General features: G+C 42.1%; 1 protein-coding gene across 16 annotated transcripts in view; it reads right to left on the bottom strand.

The window, feature by feature from the left end:
- The window catches only part of heph (polypyrimidine tract-binding protein 1 heph), a 1,248,713-nt gene that overhangs the window by 356,832 nt on the left and 864,843 nt on the right, over nt 1-27,038 (bottom strand). Inside the window, exon 1 of one of the 16 annotated variants that reach the window (XM_083112800.1) lies at nt 5,061-5,699. The exons of the other annotated variants lie outside the window; for them this stretch is intronic. Coding sequence (XP_082968926.1) covers nt 5,061-5,063 — 3 coding nt within the window. The 5' untranslated portion in view covers nt 5,064-5,699. Of the gene's footprint in view, nt 1-5,060; nt 5,700-27,038 lie in introns of those variants that run through there. 16 annotated transcript variants of the gene reach the window in all.

Raw genomic sequence — 27,038 nt, 5'->3', positions numbered from 1 at the left:
GTGAATTTGTGCGGGCGAGTCAATTAACGGAAGTGAATGATCATTCGCTGACCAAATGACGTAATTTTGGAGGTACAAAACAGAAGCAATTCTTGGCTCAACTGAGAACCGAACGTAAATAAACCCAAATATCACAGGCATTTATATTAGTGGATTATGTTAGGTTGTGCAGAATTGTCTCGCAGCTTCTCGAATGGCTTGCTCCACCCACCCACACGGCAGAGCTGGTAATTTCAGACGTTAGTGACGTCTAGCGCATGCATGCACATTAAATGAAACCTCAACGCATATGGAAATAACCTAACACTGTAGTGCTTGAACTGATGTGTATCATACTGTAGAACTAACCCTACACGCTATAACATTGACCATAATGATTATTACGAGTCCGTATGTTTGATAGAACAGATTAGATCTGCCATATGACGTCACATCCTTCTTTGCTGCATCTACATCAACTGCGACAGCAAATGAGAATCCAAAACCAGAAGATAAATATTTATTTTCTTTACAAGAACGTATGGCGTACTTTAAGGGAAATCTTCTAGCAAAAAAATGCTTGCCGCAGTACTAAGACAAGAATACAGTGGGATCCAAAAGTGTTGCTAGACAAATTGTCCACGACTATTTTCTTGAATTCTTCTCCTGCATCTTACGTAATTTTAAGGACTATATACGCACGTAGGTTGACAACTTCACTTTGTTTGCATAAAACAAAGAGAAGACACATTGTGAGGGACAATTTGCTTGGTAATACTCGTGCATCCCACTCTACCAATATTAATCTCCCGGCTGCATTTCCCCAATCAAAAATACAGAGGGTATTATTAGCGATTTGGATAGTAGCGAGGTTACATTATAGACAGCACGTTCCACTTTTTATCGCCGACCATATTTCCATTACTCGAACCTCTGCATTATCGACATACGTGCGAGGCAGCCTGAAATTTTATTCCCTACACAAACCGACGTCATAGACCGAAGCGCATCATTGATTTGCATTGAAAGCGCCATTCTCTGGCGAAATTGATACATCATCGTTGTAGGGAAACAGGGTGGGTGAGCACACTGCACGACAACGGAGAAAACATAGGGTTGGATATTAGCGAAACTTTCTTCTCGCCCCCAAACTCTGTGGGTATTCTTTTCGTGCATATAATAGCTCCGATTTGCTCTCTACTGCTATTTCCTATTCTCCAGATGCCTATTCTACAGTTACAATAAAGTTCACGCAAATTTCGGAATGTGCACGCCGAATTCCACGGCTTCGACATTTCCGGTTGCAGAATGAGACTACAATGTTTTATACTAGCGAAAATGAAAGGCAATGTCCACGTTAACTGTGACACTTTGATGCAGGAACACCATTATTTCTTGGAATTACACAATCGGTACTTGCGTTTTCATGGGTTAAAGAACGTGACACTGTTCTCTCACTCTGTTGAGCGAAAAGCTACATCTTTGAAGATACGTGAGGTGTGTATTGTGTATAAATACCACGTGTTTCAGAAATAATAGGGAGGGTTACAAAAAAATATTGCGAGTCAAGTACTGAAACCAGACCAGAACGATCGAGAAACGCAGTTTTCTTTTCTTTTTTGACACCTATTCAAAGTGTGCACCAAGGGTGACACGGCATACATCGACACGATAGTCTAGTTCTTGCCACAGTGTCTATTGCTGCGATGATACGCACGATCCTTTCTGTAGGAATGTGAACTGCGTAACAAAACATACACGCACAAACTGTTTGCTTTCCTAAATCGTTCTGGACTGGTTTCATTAACGTAACTTCTATACTTTACTTGCAATATTTTTAGTAACCCCTCAATTATATCTGAAACACCTGCTATATCTAATTAATCTATTTCATAGTCTTTTTCTGAGGGGTCTAAACTACCTTTCTGCGTTTACTAACTTCACAGCTTTGTTTGCAAATGGTACGGAAATAGCATAGTCCAGTTTCGAACACACGATGCTTACAGACATGTAAATGAGTTTTACAAAATTGCCTTAAAACGATATAGAACACATCCCGCCATCTATGAACACCTAACAAAACTATACAGGAACGTCTCTGGACTTTGATACATCATTGTTCCTGTAAAAAACTATTTGGACAAAAATCACGCTTGCATCTTTATTTACTTCAAGTATGAATTTGTTCTTAGTATTGTCACAAAATTGCTTCCTCGAACCAGACTTTGGTTCTCATACCGCTTCCCGCACTAGCGATCGCTCGACAGTTCGTCTGCCAATCAAAAACTTCAGTTGGACCGACGTGAGGGGATACAAACCAAAACAGCAGCGCTCACATACGTTTTTTTGCCACTTCGTAGGTTAATCCCACCTCCTCTTTGGTATTATTGGAAAAGTTATCGCGCAACTGCTTGGTGTGCTGGACGCGTAAATTTCTGGATTTCCGTGTAGCTTATTCATGGCCTGGCTTCACCCCCAACGTGGGGTTGACGAATAGCGTAGTTTCTGCCTCAAAGGTCAACGCTCGGCAAGCGCGGAAGAGTAAGAGTTTAGGTCAAACGCAATTTGGATAGGAGAAGGTCAGAACAGATATTTGTTCATTTTTGTGAAAGCCTAAAATTGAATACTGCTCTACAATCTCGTCTATGGCAAATTTAAATGGGACTAAATTCCGTTCTAAATTTCTTCCTGAGCATTGTTCGTCATCGAATTCCACCCACAAAACACTTGAAAAAGCCTATTCTTCTAAAAATGTTAAATATCCAAACTTCTCATGAGAGACATAACTTGGCAGACCATAAAGTAGCCAATGGCAACATCAGAAGTGACAAGTCTTCGGGAAATTCATTTTCGCGTGCCACCTCGCACTACAAGAAGCACTCAACCTTTCGCTTCTCAGAAGCCAACATTATGCCTCATCCACCGTTCCCTGTTCCACAGCCTGCCCAGTCAAAACATTGTTGAAAATCGGGTACGTTTTACAAGGCTGTTGAGCAAAGTATGGAAGTCACTTTATCACATGTAAACTTTAGTTTACGTTGTTATCTTTAGTTGTTAATACGTTCCAATGTAAAATGGTTAATGCTGTATTTGGAAGCTTCTGTTAAATTAATAAATAATATATCGCTCAAAAGATTATTCATTGTCTTCCAGGACGCAGATAAGGAAAACTTGTCGGAAGTTCTGATATGCTTTCGTCACTTCTACCACGAATGTTGTTCCTCGTTATTAAACTGTGTTGCAATCGTTCCGCTCACCTTCATCAAAAAGGCTCTCAAACCGAATTCCAAATTCACACCACTCTATGATGCTTTAACACAAACATAATTAAATGACGTCTCAACCGGGAATAAATCGAGTCAAGAACGCTGGAGGTAAATTAATAATAAAATTAGATTCAGGAAAGTATCTCCTAGAAACAATGTTGTTGGATTCATTGGGAGTGGTTTATTTTACTTCGCTTTTCTGCCACTTTTGGCTAATCGCGAGGATGCGGGTGAACGGTGATGATGGCACGCCCACAATGAACACATCCTGGCTAGGATTCGAACTCGGGACCATGTTTGGGGAAGCAGGAAAGACCATTGAATTTCTGAGTCGGTAAAAACCGTGTTTCACAAGTTTGCAACTCGAGACCGAGACAGAACGAGATGGGGCTTTGCCGAATTTTGTCTCGGTACGATCCCAAGATCCTGTCACGCAGAAAGGTCTCTAAAGGTAATACGCGCAGGTAAACCACGATTGCGGAACCTAGATATTTGCAGTTTCCACAATTTTCGACTTTCCCCTGCAAGGTAAACAGCTGCAAGAGTACGTTTCTATTGCATTCAAACCCCTCTGGTACCCTGTGCGACAGTGATCCCGCTTGTAGTGCGAGTCACCGCAGTTGTACTTCCTTCCAGGGATCCCCCACGACCTAGGGATTCCCGAAAGTAACGTTCCGTGTTGGACACCGCCATAAATCACCTGCGAGAAGTAACTCCGCCCCGGAAAAAGGTTTCCCCCGCTAGCCGGACAGGCATTTAACACACACTAACACACACACAGGGGTCGTCTGGCACCGTAGGTAACTTTGCGAGGCCTCGACAGGCGAACCGATCGAATTTCCAGCGTGGCTCGGAAGGTAAAGCGTTCCTGGGAAAGTGAAGGAGTGTAACCGCGTTACGGGTCGGGAATAACGGTGCGTCAACACTGTGACTACTTCACCCGTATTTGAGACGGACACACGGGGAAAACCTTCACCTAAACAGATCAGCAAATAATCAAGGTAAGGAAGGTTTCTGTACGTCTCTTGGCGTCTGCAAGGTCGCTCGGAATATTCTGTAGGTAAAACCGAGATGTCTTGTGTGTAGAAGTACTCAAGAGCGGGTGGAACTTTGGCAAATCTTCTTCTGGACCGAGTCTGAGGTATTCTAGTACATCCAATTTCGTGACGTCATGGGTCTATTCTCTATTACTAACGTCTAGAGCAAGCAACGTAAGAATTCCCTCTACGGTAAAGCAACCACAGGATAATCCCGACTGGTAATCCACGCTAACCACTTGTCGGCGGACGCCGGCACCTGTGAAGTTGGAAGATTTCATTTGCACTCGTTATAGAAGTCCACACATTTAGCACTTTGAAGACGCTCTCTGGAGAACCTTCCTGTCTTCGTGGCTGAGCGTTTACCACAACACATCACGATGCCGGGACAACTGGGTTCAAACACCGACCTCGGCGTTCTTGGTAGCGTCCCTTCAACTTCATCCTCATCGTCGTGATTAGGGAAAAGTGGCAGAAAAGCGTCGCTAAATAGCAAAATTAACGACTTATCGGTGGTAACCTTACAGAGTTTTTTTTTTTTTGCTGGAGCGAACAGACTGGTTACGCGCCGAGCAGAATTTAGCTACAAGTCCCCCTCACTTTTACCCCGAGCGCTCCTCTTCCCATCTCCCCCGCACCGATGTCACGTGGTCGGGCAGTGCATCTCCGTTCGGGAGGACAACCGAGGGGCGATGGCGTGCAGCCTGCTAATCGACTACGACAACGGCAAGAAACCTCACACCCTAAAAAGAACAAAAGAAGGACGTAATAGACTTACCATTTCGCCGTCTTCCTGTCGACGTTTTGTGGGCGTATCTGTGCCTCGCGTCAGCGTGGGATCAGGGGCGGAGGGGCGGGTGGGCCAAAGCAGCGGCGATCACCACACACTTGCAGAGCGGCGTACACACAGGGGGGAGAGAGTGGTTACTGTAGAGCGAGCGGCACACTGGACACAAACACTACAACTTGAGGGGGGTTGCGGGGGCTGGATGCAAGGGGTTGTAAAAAAAATACTAACTTGAGCAGGAGGGAGGGGGGGGTTCGTGCAGAGAAGACACAACACCACTGGCGAACAACAAATATGGTAGTAAAAAAAACAAACAAGCAACACTTAGCGGCACGTAGAGAAATATGCACAGAACTTGAACATTCGCAGCTGCCGGCGTCGTCGAGTCCCTTTGGCCAGGGCGAGTCGTGTGCTTTGAGCAGCGAAGCCGGGAAGGGCGATTGTAGAGCTTGGTGCGAGGGGTCCTCGCAGAAAGGAAGAAGGGAAACAAAGGGAGAATAAAAAAGAAAAAGGAGAAAGAGAAAAAAGCCTTAAACGGACTGGTAGCGAGAGCAGATAGCCGAGAGGAGGCGAGCGAACAACAGACCCGACTCACAGCAGAGCGTATCTCAGCCGAACTGAACGAGATCCCAGCACGAGGACGGGCGGGAAGAATGCCGAGGCGGAAACGCCCGAGCGGGTACGCCGAAGATGGCCGATTCTCTCAGCACGCCCGCACCCGCTTCTGCAGGACTCGCTCGCTTCTTTCCTCTCTCTCTCTCTCTCCCTCTCGTGGCCCAGGGATGCGTTATCCCCCCGTAAACGTCTCGAACTTGCGACGAAAACGAATGTGGAGTCCGGGGCCGGATGCAGACAAGTTTACCTGCAGGAGTAGGCAGGCACCCCCTTCTCTTTTTCTTTTCTACCCGGCCGGGCCAGGGGCGGAGCGCACCTTGCACCTGCGCAAATCAATGGGGTGCATCGACAACTGACACACGGCTTGTCCAGCCTCTTGCAACAGTCAGATCCAGGCTGCAGAGATACCTTCAATCGCGAAACGGAGATTTCTCTCGTACACCTTCTGAAAGGTAACAAATAATGTCAACTTGCCGGCTCGTTTTCACTTAGTTTGCAACTCTGAAGGGGTGATAGTAGCCAGGTTGCTTTCTGGTACACCCTGGGAAAAGTGCAACAGTCAGGACTGTACAGGTAGGTGGGGAGCTACTTACGCTAGCTACGGCCCTACCTTGGCAAGAGCTCGATTGGGGACTAACGAGACGCATCTACCTCCGTCTTTTGGCCCTGTGTTTTCGAGTTCATTCTAGCCTCCAAGTACATGTTATGCACAGACAGGCTAATCGAGACTGGACCTACAGTTAGTGGGATCCGAACCACTGTGTGCCTCCACCAAGAATCGAACCCGGGACGCCTTGATTACAAGGCGACGACGTTACCACTGCGCCATCGGGGAGACGTGTCGTGGACATATCGCCTCCCCTCCAATGGTGCACGCTGTCCCGGGTTCAATATCCGTGGAACGGCAAAATTGCAATACTGACTATAGTAGAATTCTATCGATATCACAGTGGAGACGTGAGTCTAGAAAACTGTTCTCCATCAGTTAATATAATAAAGTCACGTGCCTTCTGAGAAATAGTTCCTTTCCCATAGGTTTGGTTTAATTTTTATTTAGCGTTGCTTTTCTGCCACTTTTGGCCGATTGCGACAATGGACAAGTCCTACGTAGGATTATCGTCCCTGTAGGTTCAGGCGTCAGGGCCTCGTTAGTCTGCAACAATTCAGTTCAGTGGAGTTAAACTCAAGCACCAACAAAACCTGATTCCCAAAATGCTTAATTCCACAGTGGTTCAAGGTCTACTACGTTTAAGTGATTTTTGTGGGTCTTCAGAAAAGGGTCGCACCTTCCAACCCCTACTTTATTAAAAACCAGATGGGTCCGCCACTACACTATCGGGGAGGCACGAGTTCCCACAACCGATGCGAGAGTCGGGAGGTGCCACCCCCTTCGCCGGGCTGCTCCGGTCCCCGTATCAATTACTCTAGATAAGAACCGTATCTAGGGGGCGTTGCTGGTCGACCACGCCTCTCGTGACGCTAAGCATAAGGTGCTCATTTGACTGTTGGCCAGTCCGCAATAGTCTCTGAAACAAGGGGAGGGGGGAAGACGTGCGACTTGCGTTGGTTCTTTCAGTTTTCGATAAATTTCTCCTGTCTTCGCCCCACAATACAACCAGAATATTAGTATCTTGCGGAGCACGATGATCTTGGGAGTCATTTTCAATATTACTTTTAAAGCTAATAAAAATATTTGATAATTTACAAACTTCACTTACTTCTACACTCCACTGCTTGACAACGTGCATTTTCACTTTGGTTCTTTTATTTCATTGATTGGTTAATTATATAACGTCACCTTTCTTCCACTTTTGGCTAATCGCGACGATGAAGATTAATGATGTCGAAACTAACGAACGAACGCCCCTAACGAACACCGTACCCACAACGGAGGTTGGCGGTTCTTGCATTTAGTGCATGACTTCTGACCGCAATATAAACATAACAAAGTAGGAAATTGCTCCATCAGAGCCCTTGCAACATTGTCCAAATATGAAAATCTATCCTGTATTCAAATTCGTCTCTCTCTTTGCTGTCAAGTTTCAGATGCGAGTTCTTCTCTGAATCTTACGTACCAACATCAAATCCAACAATTTCTTTCGGACAAAAGGCCCAAGCGTATCCTTAGGGGAAGAAAAGTCCCTTCTCATAGATTACACTGTAAGAACACTGTAAGACGTTGTCTGGAGAAATGATGGTCTAAAACCGTCAATTTCAGATGTCATCAAACTACCGAAATTTTACCCTCATTAATGTGTTACCTCCCTTATCAGTTCAAGTGCAAGGAAAACCACACTTACTAACAAAATACGAAAAAATGGAACAAAATATTATTCCTGAATGCTTGAATTATTGTTTTCTTAAGTCCACCTCATGCACAGAAAGGCTAATCGGGAAGGCCTGGAGTTCAAAGTGGGATCCGAACCACTGTGGAATGTGCCTCCATCGGCTATCGAACTGAGAACCCTTAGCGCAAGGTTAATGTTAATTCTCTCAGCAATCTCAGCCATACATGTAAACCAAAAACAAATTATGGTTTCAACTGACCATTTATTTATAAAACGGACAAATTACAGAGGGGGGAAAAATAAAAAATACTGACAATTTGCCACACCAGGAGGTTTGATTTCATTAGTCCGTTTGCTATATTTTACTTCGCTTTTGTGCCGCGCTTAGATATTCGTGAATGTGAGGATGAATGGTGAGGTGGATGAATGGACGGACAATCGCAATCATGTGTGTGGGCCTCCCCGATGGCGCAGTGGTAGTGTCCACCTTGTGATCAAGGGGTCACTGGTTCGATTCCCGGTGGAGGCACTTGGTGGTTCGAATCCCACTTTAATCTGTAGGTCCAGTCCCGATTAGCCTTTCTGTGTATAAAATGAACAATGTTTATCCATATGGGGGCCGTTTACCCACTGTACCCCCTCAAGAATTACGTCGATTTTTTTTGTAATCGACAGATTTCAATGTTTTACGTAATGTAAAAGTGGTTCCAGCTTTAGAAAAGCACAAATGTCGGAGATATTTGATCCCAAAGTATGTCCCATGTAAGTAAAAAAAATGCAAATCTGAGTACTTTCGCCGCTTCTTTGTTAGTAACAACTGTTTGCATGTACATTAAAATAGCGAAAGAACACGCCGAAAATAACTATCACCACCAATCCTAACTTAACTACGTAAAAATGATAGCTACTTTTGTGGAAAGTAGTTTTGGGTGCTATATTGACTTGCGTGAAGCCTTTGGGATGTTCTGCTACATGGTAAAGTAAAACGTTAAGGTAACACATTTCCGATACCCAAAATAAACTGAAAAATCTTCATAAACCATGCAAGATATTTCACTTTCTCTAGGGGGTACAAAAGGGTCAAGGGTACCGCCATATGTACCTGCAATAGATACCGTCGCGATATCGTCCATCCCTAGTCCAGAAGCCAGAGCCTAGCTGAAGGTTGGACAACGAAGAGGTTGATGAGCATAAAAGATTCGATCATCTACCCCACGTAGAGAAGTAGACAAAAGCTGTGTACGTGTAATGCCCCCTTTAGCCAAGCGACGATCAGGCGGCCTCCACAGAGACCATTGCATAACGCCTTCCCATGACTCCGTACGAAAAGGCACCCACATAAAAGATCAAGAACAAAAGACGTGAGGAATGGATCACGTGGTCTCGAGGCCAGACCCATTACAGGTGTGTCGGCTGGAACGCGCAGTTGCCACGTCTGATACGAGCTTAATTCCTTCCACATTCATTATGGATCCATTGTTGTTCTTCAAACATGGCGGTGCTTGGAGGGTCCCGACATTTGAAGGTCTCCGTGCCTAACCTTCTGTGGAGGACCGGGTGGGCAAATACCCCAGCTGTGGTGACTCTCTTCTTTTACGCTTCTGCCCACTTATGGCAATGGCGGTGATTCAATTGAATAGATGCTCAGATGGGCTAATCGAGGCTGAACCTATAGCTTACGGTGGAATCTGAACCAGGGTTGTTCAAGGTCCAGGAAATTTAAACAAATTCAATTCCGGTACAGGAGAGAAAACCAGCAAACATAATGGGTTCCGTACCGTAAAGAACATATATATATATATATATATATATATATATATATATATATATATATATATATATATAGAGTATTTCAATTCGGTCCAGGAACCTATTTTCAATGAAGCAATGAACAACTTGGACCGAATTTAAATTGCGAGAAAGAAGGTTCCGGTTCTGTTGCAGAACCCATTAGACATTTAACAACTATGATCTGAACCACTATATGCTCTATCGAGTATTGAACCCGGGATCCCTTGGCCATCGGGAAGGCACTTCCCTTCCTGTATGGCATTGAATCATTACTCATCCACATCGTCGCGATTGACCAACAGTAACGGAAAAGTGACAGCAAAAACATGCAGGCTGAACCCGGATTAGACAGGCAGAGGTACAAGTTATCCCTGGTATTTCATTGCATGTTCGCTTCCGCTGTTTACCTGCTTGAAACTGTCTCTGCAAAGCTCCACGATGGGCGAGAAATAGGGGTGGCCAGATCCGGATCCTAGCGGATCCGAAATCCGGATCCGGTTGGTTCCGGATCCTTAGGATCCGGATCCTAAAATTTTTCGGATCCGGATCTGTGGATCCGGATCCGGATCCGCGGATCCGGAATTTTCAGATCCGGATCCGGATCCGGAATTTTCAGATCCGGATCCGGATCCAGAACTTTCGGATCCGGATCCGCGGATCCGGAATTTTCAGATTCGGATCCGGATCCGGATCCAGAACTTTCGGATCCGGATTCAGAACTTTCGGATCCGGATCCAGAATTTTCGGATCCGGATCCAAAACTTTCGGATCCGGTACTTTCAGATCCGGATCAGGTACTTTCGGATCCGGATCCGGTACTTTTGGATCCGGATCCGGAATTTTCGGATCCGGATCCGTTTTGCCATCCCACATGCGCTTCTTTGGAAAGTAAGAATGTGCTTATAACATATTGTTACCTGCTAATATACATATATATATAATATACATACACACACACATATATATATATAGTGTGTGTGCTCGCGTGCGCGGTTTGTAATTAATTAATACACTTACTTACTAGGGAGGTCTAAGTCTCCCCCTCCGATTTCCATGAAACGTGGCAGGTGTATAGAGCCCCCCCCTCAAATGTCAAGATGAGGAGAAATTGAAGTCCCCGAAACCACGTAAATATGGCATAGGAAGAAACAGGGGGCATACGGCCTCTCTATACATCTGTCAAATTTCATGGGAATCGGAGGGGGACACAGGGGTCAGATGATTCCCACGGCAATTTGTCCTAATCTTGACATTTGAGGCGGGTTTTGCCCCCTAAAACAGTATTTTAGCCGAAACAAAAAAACACGTATTTCTTCCTTTGGGCCCCTCTATACACCTGCGAAGTTTCATGAAAATCGGAGGGGAACACAGGGGTCAGATCCTTACTTCAATTTGTCCTCATCTTGACATTTGAGGGGATTTTGCCCCCTGAAACAGTTTTTAGCTCAAACAAAAAAACACGTAATTCTTCCTTCGGGCCCCTCTATACACCTGCCACGTTTCATGGAAATCGGAGGGGAACTCAGGGGTCAGATCCCCACTTCAATTTGTCCTCATCTTGACATTTGAGAGGAGGTTGCCCTCTAGAACAATTTTTTTTCCGAAACAAAAAAACACGTATTTCTTCTGCCAAGTTTCATGGAAATCTGAGGGGGACACAGGGGTCAGATCCCCACTTCAATTTGTCCTCATCTTGACAATTCAGTGGGTTTCGCCCTGTAAAACAGTTTTTTAGCTGAAACAAAAAAAAAACATGTATTTCTTCCTTTGGGCCCCACTATACACCTGCCAAGTTTCATGGAAATCGGAGGGGGACACACAAATCAAATGCCCACTTAAATTTGTCCTCATATTGACATTTGAGGGGGGTTGCCCCCTAAAATAGTTTTTTAGCCGAAACAAAAAAAAAACACGTATTTCTTCATTTGGGCCCGTTTATACACACACCTACCAAGTATCATGGAAATCGGAGGGGGACACAGGGGTCCGATCCTCACTTCAATTTGTCCTCATCTTGACATTTGAGGGGGTTGTGCCCCCTAAAACCGTTTTTTAGCTGAAACAAAAAAAGCACTTATTTCTTCCATTGGGCCCCACTATACACCTGCCAAGTTTTATGGAAATGGGAGGGACACAGGGGTCAGATCCTCACTTCAATTTGTCCTCATCTTGACATTTGAGGGGGTTTTGCCCCCTAAAACCGTTTTTTATCTGAAACAAAAAAACACGTATTTCTTCCATTGGGCCCCACTATACAGTATACACCTGCCAAGTTTCATGGAAATCGGAAAGACACAGGGGTCAGATCCTCACTTCAATTTGTCCTCATCTTGACATTTGAGGGGGTTTTGCCCCCTAAAACCGTTTTTTAGCTGAAACAAAAAAAAACACGTATTTCTTCATTTGGGCCCGTTTATACACACACCTGCCAAGTATCATGGAAATCGGAGGGGGACACAGGGTCAGATCCTCACTTCAATTTGTCCTCATCTTGACATTTGAGGGGGTTTTGCCCCCTAAAACCGTTTTTTTATCTGAAACAAAAAAAACACGTATTTCTTCCATTGGGCCCCACTATACACCTGCCAAGTTTCATGGAAATCGGAAAGACACAGGGGTCAGATCCTCACTTCAATTTGTCCTCATCTTGACATTTGAGGGGGTTTTGCCCCCTAAAACCGTTTTTTTATCTGAAACAAAAAAACACGTATTTCTTCCATTGGGCCCCACTATACACCTGCCAAGTTTCATGGAAATCGGAAAGACACAGGGGTCAGATCCTCACTTCAATTTGTCCTCATCTTGACATTTGAGGGGGTTTTGCCCCCTAAAACCGTTTTTTAGCTGAAACAAAAAAACACGTAATTCTTCCTTTGGGCCCCACTATACTGCCAAGTTTCATGGAAATCGGAGGGGTAATAGATAACCTCCCTTGTTAGTCTTACACTTTGTAATTATTTAACACTACATATATTATAATGTTTTATTTTAATTTGTAAAACTGTAACTGTAGAACAATTGTATAATTTTTCTATAACATTTCTATCTTGTTATATGTGTTAAAGGTTTCATCCTGGAATGGAATGTCTCACATTTATGTGTGTTTTCATTTCCAATACATTCGAATGAATACATATTCGTTTCAATGGCATTTACAAAATCACTTCGGACATTTGTGCACGAGTGTGTTAGCCGATGCGTAGCAAAGTATTTTAGGAACAACACTTGAAAAAAATTCTTGTAGGACTAAGGTGTGGTAATATTATAATGGGATTGAGATACGAAACTCTTGGATCCGGATCCGGATTTTCGGATCCGGATCCAGATCCGAAACTTTCAGACCCGGATCCGGATCCGCGGATCCGGAACTCTCGGATCCGGATCCAGATCCGAAACTTTCAGACCCGGATCCGCGGATCCGGAAATTTCGGATCCGGATCCGCGGATCCGGAACTCTCGGATCCGGATCCAGATCCGGAACTTTCGGATCCGGATCCAGATCCGGAATTTTCGGATCCGGATCCAAGTAGATCCGGATTTCTCGGATCCGGATCCAAGCAGATCCGGATCCGGATCCAAACGGATCCGGATTTTTCGGATCCGGATCCGTTTGGCCATCCCTACGAGAAACCACGCACCGTCGATGTCATAAGAAGAGAGCTAGGATGTGTATGTAATTACTAGGGAACGGAACTTTAGTAAATAAATGTTTTTTTTCCCCCCTGCGATAAGATAAGAGATGCTCGTTTTTGCCAAAATTCTGATCATAGCCGTATATGTCAACACAGCAAATTTTATTTTACATAAAAACATTTTCCAGTTTTCCATATGTAAATACATATTTTGCGAATTTTCATTTTAAATGCATAACATCGCTCATTGACTTCAGCTACCTCGAAATCCTCGAAGGAAAAATGTTTATTCTCCGCACCTCTTTCATATCGAGTGTGTCAGGTTTGTTTTGTCTTTGAACACGCTCGCTGGCAACTTCTGGCACCTCGCCTACGATCCTGTTGGGGGAAAATATTACCCCCGCCACTGGATCTAACGCACAAGTGCTAATGTCTAAATGTACATAAATTTTTGGGGAAAAATCAAGGTTTTCCAACTTTGTGCCAAATTGCACGTGTTTTGGAAGGTGAAGTAGAGGAAGAGGAAGCTTTGGAAAACTTCAGCGTTAGTGACATTTCGTGCCTCAAATGTGAGAAGAAATGAAAAAAAAATTCTTGTGACGTGGAGAGATTTTTCTCACAATATAAGATGCTTTTTAGAGATAATCGTCAGAGATTTACAATGGAGAATTTGGAAAAAACTATGATGATCCACTACAACTCTTCCCAAAAAAATAGCTTGCTAAGAAATAAGCATTTAGAAACGGATTTCAGGTGTTTAAAATGCATGCAATATTTTGTTTTTGTTACCAAATAGATTTTTTTTATTTTTGTCACATATTTTCCTGTTTTAATCACATATTTTCAACAGTTGACACATAAAAAATAAATATTTCTGAGTTTTTTAGCACATAAAGTTCCGTTCCCTAGTAATTACATGTTCTATTCCTTTCTGGATACATACCTTGAACACGAAAATGTCAACGAATTATGTAACTGACATTTTGCATCAGTTTTATGTTACATATTTTTACATATTTGCTAACGTACTTTACATAAAACAACATTTCGGCAATTTTTTTCCTATCTTGATCATTTTGCCTGTATTTTCAGTCTCTGAAACATGAAGAAAATTTGTATTTCACGTGATGTCATATTTTGTAATCAATGAGATGCATAGTGCTTACCGTCACGTAAAATGGAGTGCCAAGTGGAAAGACAGGCTAAAGGCAAATGGAAATACGGGAACTGTTATTTATAGAAAGATGCTGGAGTTTCTCTCCCCTCCCCTTCTGGTTACATATTTCCGTTTCGCTTTTAGGTTTACCAAACTTTGCATCGGTGGAGAGGAAAGCTACTTTCCTGTACGTAGCGAGTTGCACAATATGTTCCCTTGTACAAAAAAGTACAAAGTAGCTATGTATTTTCTTTCTATTGTTCTTTCTGTAGACTCTTTTTTTTCTTCTTTTACAATTGTGTCGAAAGTTACGAAGAGCTCTCGTACATATTCTACAATAATTTGCGATGTGAAAAGTAATTAACATAGTTGACAAAACTGGTTTCTTAAATATGTAGGCGTTCCTGTGCTTTTTTGAGTTTATAAATTTGATACAAATTTTAATTTGAACAACTTATATCTTTAAAATTACGTTGAATACGTTCAAATTAAATAAATATGTAGCAGAATTCTTGAAATTGCTTGGATACTCATAAATATTACATATTCTATGATACTACCTATATAGCTACATATCCTTTTGATAATACATATTTAGGTACATATTTTATCAATTATTGTTACATATTTTGTACTTTGATATTACATAAAAATTCTGGGCTCTGGTCATAAAGTGTTTCCAAGGCAACAGTTTGTACACTGTACAAGGGAAACACGCCAGAAAGATTAATGTGTGTACCTTGATCTCGGACATAGCTTCGTTCTCGTCTGGAGAACATTCCCCCCGCGATATGGCGACACGCTAGCCGCTACTTCACGCAGCCCGGTCGCGAGACTAAGCAAGAAATTTAAAAGAAAAAGACTTGGTAAGCAGTCGACGAAGAACAAGAACTGCAGACAAAGCAAAAAGAGGCGCTAGCGAAATGAGGAGCGACAGAGCCAGACGGTCAGTCTCCCGCCCGCCACGGGCACATTCACCATTCGACGCTCGGTGCCATTACGAAAGGACCAGCTCGCGATGCGATGCGATTCTCAGGCCACAACCGGCTACGTAAAACAAATATTCTTTGGAGGAGAGAAAGGGTGAAGGAGAAAAAAAAGAGCAGGCTAGGATGCATTCAGCCACCCACGACAAATTTGTTCCCATCTACTTGGTTCAAGGAGTCACGACGACCCTCGCTCGTCAAGGTCATGTTTTTCCCAAGGGCAAGCCGGCGTTGCCAAATTTCCCCCATACTTGCGTCAGTGTTGCCAATTGACGGCAAATTTCATTAAAGTCTGTGGCAAGTTGATTCACTTTCACTGCAATCTTAGACCACAGAATGAATGTTTGTCTTGCTTTTTTCACGTAGATGAATACGCATGATGAATTGATGAAATAAAGCAAGGAGCACACAGTAGCTCCTAGGTTTAGCAAGGACACGAACCTAGAATCCTGGCTGGCTTCCTAGAGCACCAGGCTCAACGTTAATTGATTTGGTTTATTCTACTTCACGTTTCTGCCACATTTTCCTAAGGGCAAAGATGAAGATGAGGGATGAAAGTAATGGAGACTCAAAAAGAACACCCACGACCAGGCCGGGATTCGAACCCGGGACCCCTGGGTTTGTAGCGTGGTGTGCTAATCACTCAGTACGAAGATCGGCAACAGGCGCAACATTTCGCCACAGGGCTAGCTAATGTTCTACGAGAGTACTTAACACTGGCTAACGTTTTCGTTAAATTTTCACTCGAAATAATACTACGGAATTTTTGTGCTACAGACAAGGCGGAGTGATATCTACACCCCTCCTAAATTTTTCACAAAATAATTATTTATGGTCATTTTGGCTCAAAATTTACCCTTACACGCCCCTAAATACGAACTTACACCTCCAGATGAATAATTCTGGATAAACCCCTGCATAAGCTGTATAGAAAAAAGTTTCCAAAGTGTTAAAGAGGTACATTAAGATGGAATAAAAACTGGATTAAAACAAAGGGTAAAAAGATATGAATTAAAAGGGCGAAAGAGCCAGCCTTAAAGATAAGGCTGAAAGAGCCGGGTTAAAAGAATGAAATATATGGATTAAGTGAGTGGAGGAGTTGACCGAGAAGATTTTCTAAACGCATCAAGGATTTCATTTTTTATTTACGAAGAATATTACAAATCACACTCTTGAATTGGACAGACAATTCCAACAATGTAATGAAATGGAAAACTGTGTAGTTGGTTTCATTATCATGCCCAACATTCATGAAACTTTCAAATGTTTCCGAATGCTTTTTCAATTACACGATGGTTGGAAGGAAGAGCAGCGTAAGGTTGTAGTGGAAAACTATTGTATTACCGGACTGGTGTGCAACCACGAATCCTGGGAATATATAATACATGTGTATATAGGCAGCTCTAGTGAGCAGCGCACTGTTAGCCCGTATTCCCAGAATGCCCTGCGAGATGAGAGGTCGATCCTTGAGGGCTGGATACGCTGCACAGTGTAATGCACAGGCCGTGTGTACAGAATACATAAAGACGACAATGTCCATAACATCCACCAATGTTTGTTTTCGGGTTATGCCCTACAAGTGGGTCAACAACGGGGCCAAACAATGGAAACACATTATTCATGAGCCGATCAATCAATTACGGTCTGTAAGAAAGGAAACTGTGGCTTTGGGAGAAGGAGGGGGGGGGGGTGTACTGTCACCACGCGCATTACAATAGAGAGTTACGCACTGTACCAAGAGTTTATAGGGAGAAAGTTTAGCTCGAAAAAGGACCCAGGAATGTTTAGATTTGTGTGTAGAACTGCACTCCTTCCCATCTAATGTAGTTTTACGCAATTCACAGTCTGTTAACAAAACACAAACTCTGCACCTCATGAACATTTACGCAAATAGAAGCCTACCTCCGTGGGGACGGGGGGGGGGGGGCAACAATTTCATTACATCACAACTCATTCTTATCGTGAATTACCCAAAAGTGGCAGAAAAACGAAGTAAAATGAACCAAGTCAAGGCAATGGTAGTTGCGAACAAAAATAGTTATCTTGTCGCATCGCACACTCTTTTGCATCTTTCTGGGTCTCCCTGATGACCTTGTGGTAACACTGTCGTCTTGTAATCAAGATATACCGGGTTCGATTCCCGGTGAAGCCACCACGTTGCACAGTCATTCGGATTCAACTTGTCTGTTCCCAGAGCTGACTGGTCGACAGTCCGGCTTGAAATGCTTCATTTAGAACCGTTCTTAAAATAAGAATTCGTGGACAAACGTGACGTGAACTCTGACGTCACTTCCTTTGAGAGTGGAATACAATGTGTTATGGCACACAACTGTGGAGTATGGGTGCCAGGGAGGGTGGGGGAGGGGGTTGATGTGTTATTGATTTTAAATTATAAAAAACTTTTGCTTTTTCTACTTCGTCTTTCGTACCACTTTTGGATACTTTGCGAAGATGGGGATGCGTGACATGAAATTGATGATGTACACTCTCAATCATCCATGAGCAGGCCAGGATTCGAACCCGGGACCCCTGGCATCGTAGAGCGATGTGCTAACCAGTCCGCCACGGAGGCCGGCTTCAATGAACTTATTGTGTTGATAGTTAAAAACACAAATAATGTTCAATTAATTAGAATTCTAGCAGAATAACCAATGACAAGTAAGTATAAATATGTATAAATTCAATGAGATTTGCATTAAATAAAAGTTGTAATTTATCACGTCTACTGAGCAAAATTCACGCAGAATTCCCGTAATTCAAGGAATTCCCGGTGAGTAGCCATCCCGTAAATCAATGGAAATTTCGAATTTTGCGTAACTTCCGTATATATATATATATATATATATATATATATATATATATATAAAGTATCGGCCTAAATAAAGTCCAACCGATCGGCTCAGCTGTAGTATTTTTTATACTTGCCTGTATTTTACCAATGGGTTCAAATGACGTCAAGATTTTTCAGTTTAGACTGATTTTAAACTGTTTTACCTGACAATGTGTCCATTACCGAACTACTAGCTTCTCCCCCTACACGAAACTAATCCTGCAGCTAAGGAAGCTGAAATCCGGCCCCAAGAACGCCTTGGAAGGAGGGTCTGCCTCTCGGCGATTTCCATAAGCCGGTTCGTCCACATTAGAAGCCAACATCAGCAGGTGTCATCGGGGATAATCCACAGTCGCCAGGACAGACTCAATTCCCTGAACAAACTCTGAGGGCAAAGAGACGCTCCTTCGCCTCTAAACGTTCGCGGGAATACAAGCGTAAGAGATATTTAGGACCGTTGAGCAGAAAATTAAACAATTCTCTACCTCGGGATGATGAAACAGCGGGCATCCACGGTTTGGCACTGCATTGCGCTAACCATTACACCATGGAGTCAAGGTCCCAAGTGTGTTCGAGTTCCAGGCTATCGTGGTGAAGGGTTTAGCACACCTTGGTACGAAGTATTGAGAAGATATCTGACAGTGAACCGTTTAATATTGAAAAGTTCTTATAGCTCTTATCTCGTATTGAAATTTCATATACTGTCTAAAAAATATCCTTTGTAGTTCTCCATGTCGTCTTTAATTGAGAATTCGAGTCACTATTAGTATTGTATTATATGCAACTGTGTTTGTTTTTGTTATTGTCACTTTTTATTTATTCCGTAATTTTCATTTATCATCGTTCTTCACATGAGAAATTCGTGTATTTTCTACTATTTTTATTTTATTTATTTAAATGTATTCTTCTTTAATATCATTTATTTATTTATTCACTCAGAGTTTCAGATACTGTCTTATTTGGCCATTTTACACTGAAACAACATAAAGTAGAAACAAAAATTAACAAAAGATAAAAACAATAACAAGATGGGATAGATTTACATGCTCTTGGTCAGTAATATACAAAAATTACTTTCTGGAAGGAAAATATCTACATTCAGGGGAAGTTTGTTGTAGATTTCTGGGAGCCTGTAAAACAAGGAGCGTTGTAGAAGGGATAGCCTAGTGGTTGGGTTGTGGAAGAGTTGCAGGTTGCGCGTTTGCTTTTGGGATACCCGAAGTGTGAATTCACTGATTAGGAGATCTGTTCTGATTTTGCCATTTATTATCTTGTATAAAAATTTCATGTCAGCTAGATCACGACGAAAGGATGGAGTGTGAATATTCAGAGCAGCCATGGTGTCTGATTTGGATACATGTCGAAAGGAAGGTATTCTATGGCGAACAATTGCAAGAAAGAAACTGAGAACAGAATCTATTCTGGTGAGATTGGTTTTTGAGGCCATTGCCCAGATTGGAGAACAGTATTCAAGGATGGGCGAGATGAAAGGTTTAAAGAATAAGGCAAGAGATTATGGGTTTTGAATTTCGCTAAATCTGTATAGAAGACCGAGAAGGCGCGTGGCTTTTTTAGTGGTAGCCATAATATGATAATTAAAAGTGGGATATTCATGATTTATCATTCATGATTTATTTTTTAATTATATTGGTCAATTTCCTATAGACAAGGGTACGTTGTAAGAGCGATGTTTAATAAAGACGGGTCTAAATTTCCAGTTTGATTCTCGGTCTTGCTGGCTGATGCATTAGGGTTATTTTACTACGCTTTTCTGCAACTTGGTGCTGAAATTAATGTGAAGGGACACTGGCAAAGAACACTCATGCCCTAGATCTGAACCCGGGACACCCTGAAGTGTTAGCGCGGTGTGATAGCAACTCCGCCACGGAGGCTGGCACCTTGGGTGCCGGGTTCGAATCCCACTCTGGGCCTGGATGTTCTTTGCGAGTACTTTCACCACTCATCCTCATCGCCGCAGGGATGGGGTTTCTGCGCAACGCTAAAACAAATTTCAAGAGGGGCAAGAATTTAATCCTTGACATCATCATCTCGGTACAGCATCCATCAGCGGATACGCGAGGAGGCAGTCTGTGGTCTTGTATAAATATTCAGCTTCTGGATGAAACCTTATTATCCCCCACCCCCTGCCTTTGTTTCGCCGCCTCTGTTCGCCCATTGTATAAAATGGCAGGAGCGCTGAAGTGCATAAATTTGAGCAAGAGAGGACGTTATCCGCGATGAGGGTTGGAGATTTTTGTGACGTCAGCCTCAGAATGATTGATAACGTAGAAGCCGAAGTTGAGGTTTTGCTGGAGAAGGCTGGCGGACCGACGCAAGAAGGCATCTGTTCTTGCCTCGCGATATTACCTCGTGGATGGCGGACTTTTTATGCAAGCAACCCCTTCATTCTAACACATCCTTCGTAACTGGGTGAACGTTTCGTCTGGACGCACCTTCATATTGAACCAGGTCGCACGGATGATGCATTATTCGCCTCGAAACTTGTTCAAACTCAGTGACGCAACAGCCCTTTCAGGTAAAGGGCTGCCATTTGGACGATGACGACCTGCACGCAGTGATGTGCCGTAGACTATAAGTTTACGTCTACATGAGTTGTCTACACGTAATCTACGCGTACACTGCATAGGGTTGTAGTTTACATAGACTACGTAGACAATCTAAAGTGCACTAAAATTAATTTTCAAGTCTTTCATGAAAGGAAAGTGACATTTTCAACTACATTGGTTCCTAACGAAATGAAAAGAACCCTATTTACAACAAAATTTCTCTTCTCTTCTATTAACAACTACGGAAGAAGATAAATAGTATGCAAAAAACAACAGATGGCAGTCGTGAGGCAAGAGTGGTCTTTTCCCCATAAAACACTAGAATATTTCCTATATTAGGTTTCTTCCTAGGTGAGAAATTGTTCGAATTTGGAAGAAATAGTATGAAAAGTTCTCCTTACACATCAGCAATTGATACGCAGTATAATTTTTTTTTAATTCCACGCCAGCCTTTGCTAAGTTATCAACTTTCGCCATGTTGTTTACATAGATTACGTAATCTACGTGTATAAAATAGTCTACGTGTAGAATGTAGACTATCGTTGTTTACGCGTAGACGCACATCACTGCCTGCACGGCAGAGTGGTTAGCACAGCGCAATAAGGGGTACCGGGTTCGAATCCAGGCATCACTATCCTCGTCTTCGCGATTAGCAGAAAGAGGCAGAAATGCAAAGTAAAATAAACCAAATCAATTAATCAACCCTGGGGTCGTAACGGGCTGTGCTAACCACTCCGCAACGGAGGTCGGCTCTGTATACTCGAGGCGACACCCAGACTTATTCCTCCTGTTAGAGACTGTTGTATAAAAACTCAATTTATTTGACAACGCAGCTTCTTCAAACATACCAAGCGTATATATCCTTGGATACGTATAGGTGTGTTTCACCTACGTCACAAACGGTTGCATTGTGGGATCGAGCAGCCATGATTGTGGCGTGTTCTTGTAAACGTTCGGAATTCAAGCGGACGGGGGTCAGATCAGATCAGATTGTCAACCTACTGTTGTTGGCTAGGGAATTGAAAAATCATCTTCTATCTGAACCTTAAAAACAATGTTAAATCTGAGATCAGAAGCCCGTTCTTTCAGTTACAAGAAAACATAGTTTTTATTTTGCATTTGTAGGCAGTTTTGTGACATTTGGGTAATTTTTCAGTATTATTTTTGAAGTCTTTATTTTTTTAGCTTTATTCTCCTCCACTGTATCGTGAATTTTAAATGCATATGCTAGCATATTAACATTTTCTGACGTGGACCTTCCAGCAAGTTCGCCACCATCTTGTGGAGGCACAAGAAGTGAATCCTGAAGTGGAGATTAATTGATTGTTCATTATGTAACATTCTCTCTTGCAGACTCCAAAATGCAAGTGGGGCAGTGGTAGCGTCGTCGCCTTGTAATCAAGGGGTCCCGGTGGAGACACGTAGTGGTTCGGATCCCACTTTCAACTGTACGTCCAGCGCCGATTAGCCTTACCGTGCATGAAGTGGACTCAAAAACACCAACTCAATCAATATCAATCCAAAATGCACGTAAAAATTCCCAGATTTTTCCGTGACAAGCCAAATTCCCTGACATGGGTAGCAACCTTAAAATTGTGCCACCATTGAAGCTTTGCTCAACAGCACCATGGGGCGACAACCTTTGACCAGAGAACAAGGCATATTTCCATAAAACCCTGAGTACAGTAAACGCAAGATTATTACTGCCGCATAGCGAGTGAACCAAGAATGGAAAAGCTCAGAAACAATGACACCTTAAAAACTAATGTGTACTTTCCCTCTCCTTCTGTGGCTGGTTTGAAGAATGTAATAGCCCCAGGGCTGCATTGAAGACGCTTGAAATTGCATCACGAATTCCAAGGTTGCCAATTCTCCGAGATTCCCTGCCTGCTTATATGCATCTCTGGCTAGAGCACTTTTCTTTACAATACATTTGAAGCGTAAAAGACAGCGTTTTCATTGATAATTCGGATTTTCAATTGTCTTCTTATGCTCTTTTATTGCACAGTTTTAGAACAGTGGCTGCTAAAACGTTTCATTTACTACGCGCCTCGGTTTAAATCCTGTTTTTTGTGTGCGTGTATGAGGACCTACCCCCATTGGACTTTACATTCAAAGTAAAAAGTGCAGCAAATAGTTAAAAAGTTTCTTTAGCGCACTGATACGATTTATTACAACTTACCATATTTCCCATTTTTTGTACACATTTTAGAGGAAAATGTCCATCACTGAATTTATAATTAATTTACATTATTTCAAATATAAAGTCCTATGTAGGTCTACTTTCAACAATAACTTAAATCTAATCTAACTAGGGAAAGTATAATTTTTATCTTCTTCGTGCAACACCGCAAGGAAAATGTCTAACTCAGAACAGAGAAAATGTCCAGAAATTAAGGTAATAAAAAAGGAAGAAAGAGCGTCTTATACGTCGGCAAATACCGTGTATTGTCATTGCAATAATAATAAAGTAATGTTCCATTTTATACAATAATTATTGACGATTTGACAATTTAGGTTTCAATTTTTGCATTATAAATAACAATAAAAACACTGCCACGTGCTTAGCTCTAGCAAGCCGTGTAACATATTTCACCTTAAAATCGGTTATGCAACACCTGACGGTGTACAAAGGGTCCCATTTTCTTCATGTCAGCGCAGAGCTCCTGGCGGTTCGCGGACCACAAATTTGGAACCTTAGTTTTAGAAAACTCTGTATCCCAAGGACGAAGTTTCAAAGACCAAAAACTGAATTACGTACACAGACGGAACTTGACGCTGCTACATAATTATTGCTACAACGTGGAAATTCTTCAAATTACAGCCTTCGCGTCAAATCAACCTTGCATTGTGTACCTAGGTATACTACAACTAAAGTGTGACGTAACGACACCCTGTCCACAGGGTTCTTTCTGACTGGACTAGAAGTGACATCTGTTGGTTCTCTCAAAACTCAAGCCATTCCAAATCCCACACGATCATCGTTCATGATTACACATGGCGAAGTTTCATTTTTTGAGTACTTACAATGACCGCTTCCCATCTCACACTTCCACCATCTTAGGAAACTTAAGTAGCAGTCTGGGCTCAACTTACCTGCAAAACAAAAACAGTACGTCAGCACGTATTTATAACAATGTATACAACAATGATTAGACTACCATTAACTTGTTATATGTACATAAATTTGGAAAAATGTATGTAGTTAAATTGATTTAAAAAAACTAGACAAAAACGAGACTGAACATTCTAGTCTTGATACCATACTTACAAATCAGTGTTCGGGAAGTTATTACTTTTTTTTTTTTTTTTGAAAAACTGAATTACAGTTACTCCGTTTAAAAAGTAGTTACTTGAAAAGCAACTTCCCTTTAATTACTTTCTCCTGTAATTTTCTTGCAAACAAATTTCACTTATTCAATGATCATTAATTTCAAGTTATATTTTTGTTGCATTATATAATATATTAATATTACAACAGCAAAAAAATGGAACAAAATGCTGAAGTCTTCAGGTGCAATTACAAATGACGAATTGCAATAGTGTGGATGTTCTAAATTTAGCATGTAACGAAGCCTATATTCCTTGATTGAGCTATTCCACGAAAATCCTTGCACCTTGATATCCAGAGAAGAAAGTCGGAAAACAGGGTTGTCAAATTTAGCTTTTCCTCTAAGTTACAAATTTCCAAGATAACATATCATAACACCACTTCTATTACAAAAAGTAATTATGTTACAGTTCCAAGTACTTACTTTAAACTAGCTAAAAGAAATTCACTTACTTCGAAACACTAATTTTTAATTTAGATATTTGTTATTTAACGTCGACTTCTGCCACTTTTGAATGAGTAATGATATAATGAAATTGATGAAGGATGAAATTGTAACGCGACGTCTACTTATTTAACGTGCCTGACGTCGATCTGGTTCTACATTACAATGGTAATGTCAAACCCACAAAAACAATTAAACAAATAAACAAAAGGCAATCATTAATAACCTATTTACCTTTTGTCCCAGGGTAAGTGCCATCAGTCGGAGCCCAAGAGATTACATAGGGTAGAACAAATCACACCACAGGGTTAGTTCTATATATACTGTAATTTCTATAAAAGAGCACATGCATAAACATTACATCATTGCCCCTTTCACTCATACATTCACTCACGCATTCATATCTCGGCAATCCAAAAAACATGAGTAATTAGTACAATAATAGTTCGGCGGCATGTTTAAAGTTAGCTACATTGATTAAACTGTTCTTAATTTGACATTTACTTTTGCATTTACGGAAAAACCATGTTCCGGTAGGAGCTTAACTTGTACGACAAAACACTACTCCTTTTATGTTGTTGTAATTGAATGTTAATCTTTATATGGTTACTTTTTTGCGGTTAACCAGGATCACTGTTATATTATTATATTGACAATTTAAAGCGTCGTACAATCTGAATGTTAGATACTTTGGATAAATGGATAATTAAAAGCTGTACGGTTTTACATGTTAAAATGATGTTTGGTGCAATTTAATCACCGTAATAAGCAATGTCACTTCGAGATATTTAATGTAATTAGCGAGTTCATTGGATGTCACGACGGGGCGAACGAAGCTTATCCATTTTCACGTCCATTCAGGCTTACCTTTGTCGGCTCTGACTGAAGTCCTCGTGGTGGAAATGTGGAAGCTTATCGGCGTGGTCAATAGATGGTTTCCTGGCGATAAGATTGGATTTCCTGCATCTTCATAGGTGGCAACTGGGTCAGACGCCCCTCCCAGCGGGGCCTTTCGCTGTCTCTACTCCATCTTGATAGTAAACAGCCACGTTCGAAATAAACACAACACGGAACGGTGCGACACACAAAGCGGATACTTTACGCGGGTGGTTCGCGAAAGATTGTGTACGATAACACGCCGAAAAAAATCTGAGTAAAACTGTGTCTTCCGCTTCTCCGCTCGTCTATTTATTTGCGATTCAAAAGGTTCGTTACGGTACCCTCTCTGTCCAAGCGTTGCTAAATTGTCCTCAAGTCGTAGGCTCTTGTCCTGCTATCTTCGCCCGTATATTTGGAGTTCTTTGACCCTTCTCCAAAAGCACCTCGAAGAGAGGTTACCCTAAGACCGGGCCTATTGTAACCTGCACGTTCGTTCCGAAGACAGTGCCAGGGAGTCTGTAGCTATTGTTACCCAGTCTCGCTGTTTAACTTTTAATATCGGGCTTAATTTATCTCCTATCAAATTCTGCTTTTGGGATTTCGTCGATTATAATCTGCTGCTGGGCTGTCTTTAATTTCAGTTGAATCTGACCATTGGTAATAAAGTTGTATTTTTATATTCCTTTAATCGAGGCTCGGCCTCTTCTCTCGGGAAACAGGCTAGTCCTTCGCTCTCCGCCGTCCAAGTCCCGGTGAACAGCCACCATCCAATGCATATTATTGCTTATTACGATGATTAATTGATTTACCTGATAATTAGCAAGATTTTATCGTTATAAAATAAGCCCTATCAAAATACACGTCCTTAGCACATATACCCTTCCACAGTGACCATTCTGACTCATTGGTGTGATTAAGTCGGGAAGGGGTGAGAGGAGTGGGGCGAAAAAGAGAAAACCAATCAATCAGCCACCGTTAATTAATTAGACCAAAACCTCCAATCAATTTTACATGATTTCATTCAAATGATGAACGCAGCGAACACCTGGGCATTGGTTACTATCGGGTTGACAAATGCAATGGAAAATGGGCGGTTTTCGAGAGCTGTTTGCGCAACAATGCACTGTATTTAGCTGGGAGCTTGATTCTTGCCCCCCGACAATGCGGGCCAGGCGAGCAATTTATCGAACCGGAAACAGGTTGATGCGTTACCGAGACCAGTACGCGATCCCAACTTTAGAGAGTTCATTATGGAGCTTCGTTAATATTTGAAGAGAAAATTATGAATATGTACCAAGCATGGAGAATAATCTTATAATTTTTCAGCCCCTCTCTTAGAATCTGCATCATCTTACAAGTCATGTTAGTTTGCGTTTTCCGCGATTAGGGGGGGAGGGGTAAAAGTAACAGCCTGGTGGCTGTTGCCAGGAATGTCTACTCAAAAGTTCG

Source organism: Lepisma saccharinum, chromosome 26 (genome assembly GCF_977018435.1).
Source record: "Lepisma saccharinum chromosome 26, izLepSacc3.1, whole genome shotgun sequence".
Taxonomy (NCBI): domain Eukaryota; kingdom Metazoa; phylum Arthropoda; class Insecta; order Zygentoma; family Lepismatidae; genus Lepisma; species Lepisma saccharinum.
This window is presented reverse-complemented; position numbering and strand designations above follow the sequence as displayed.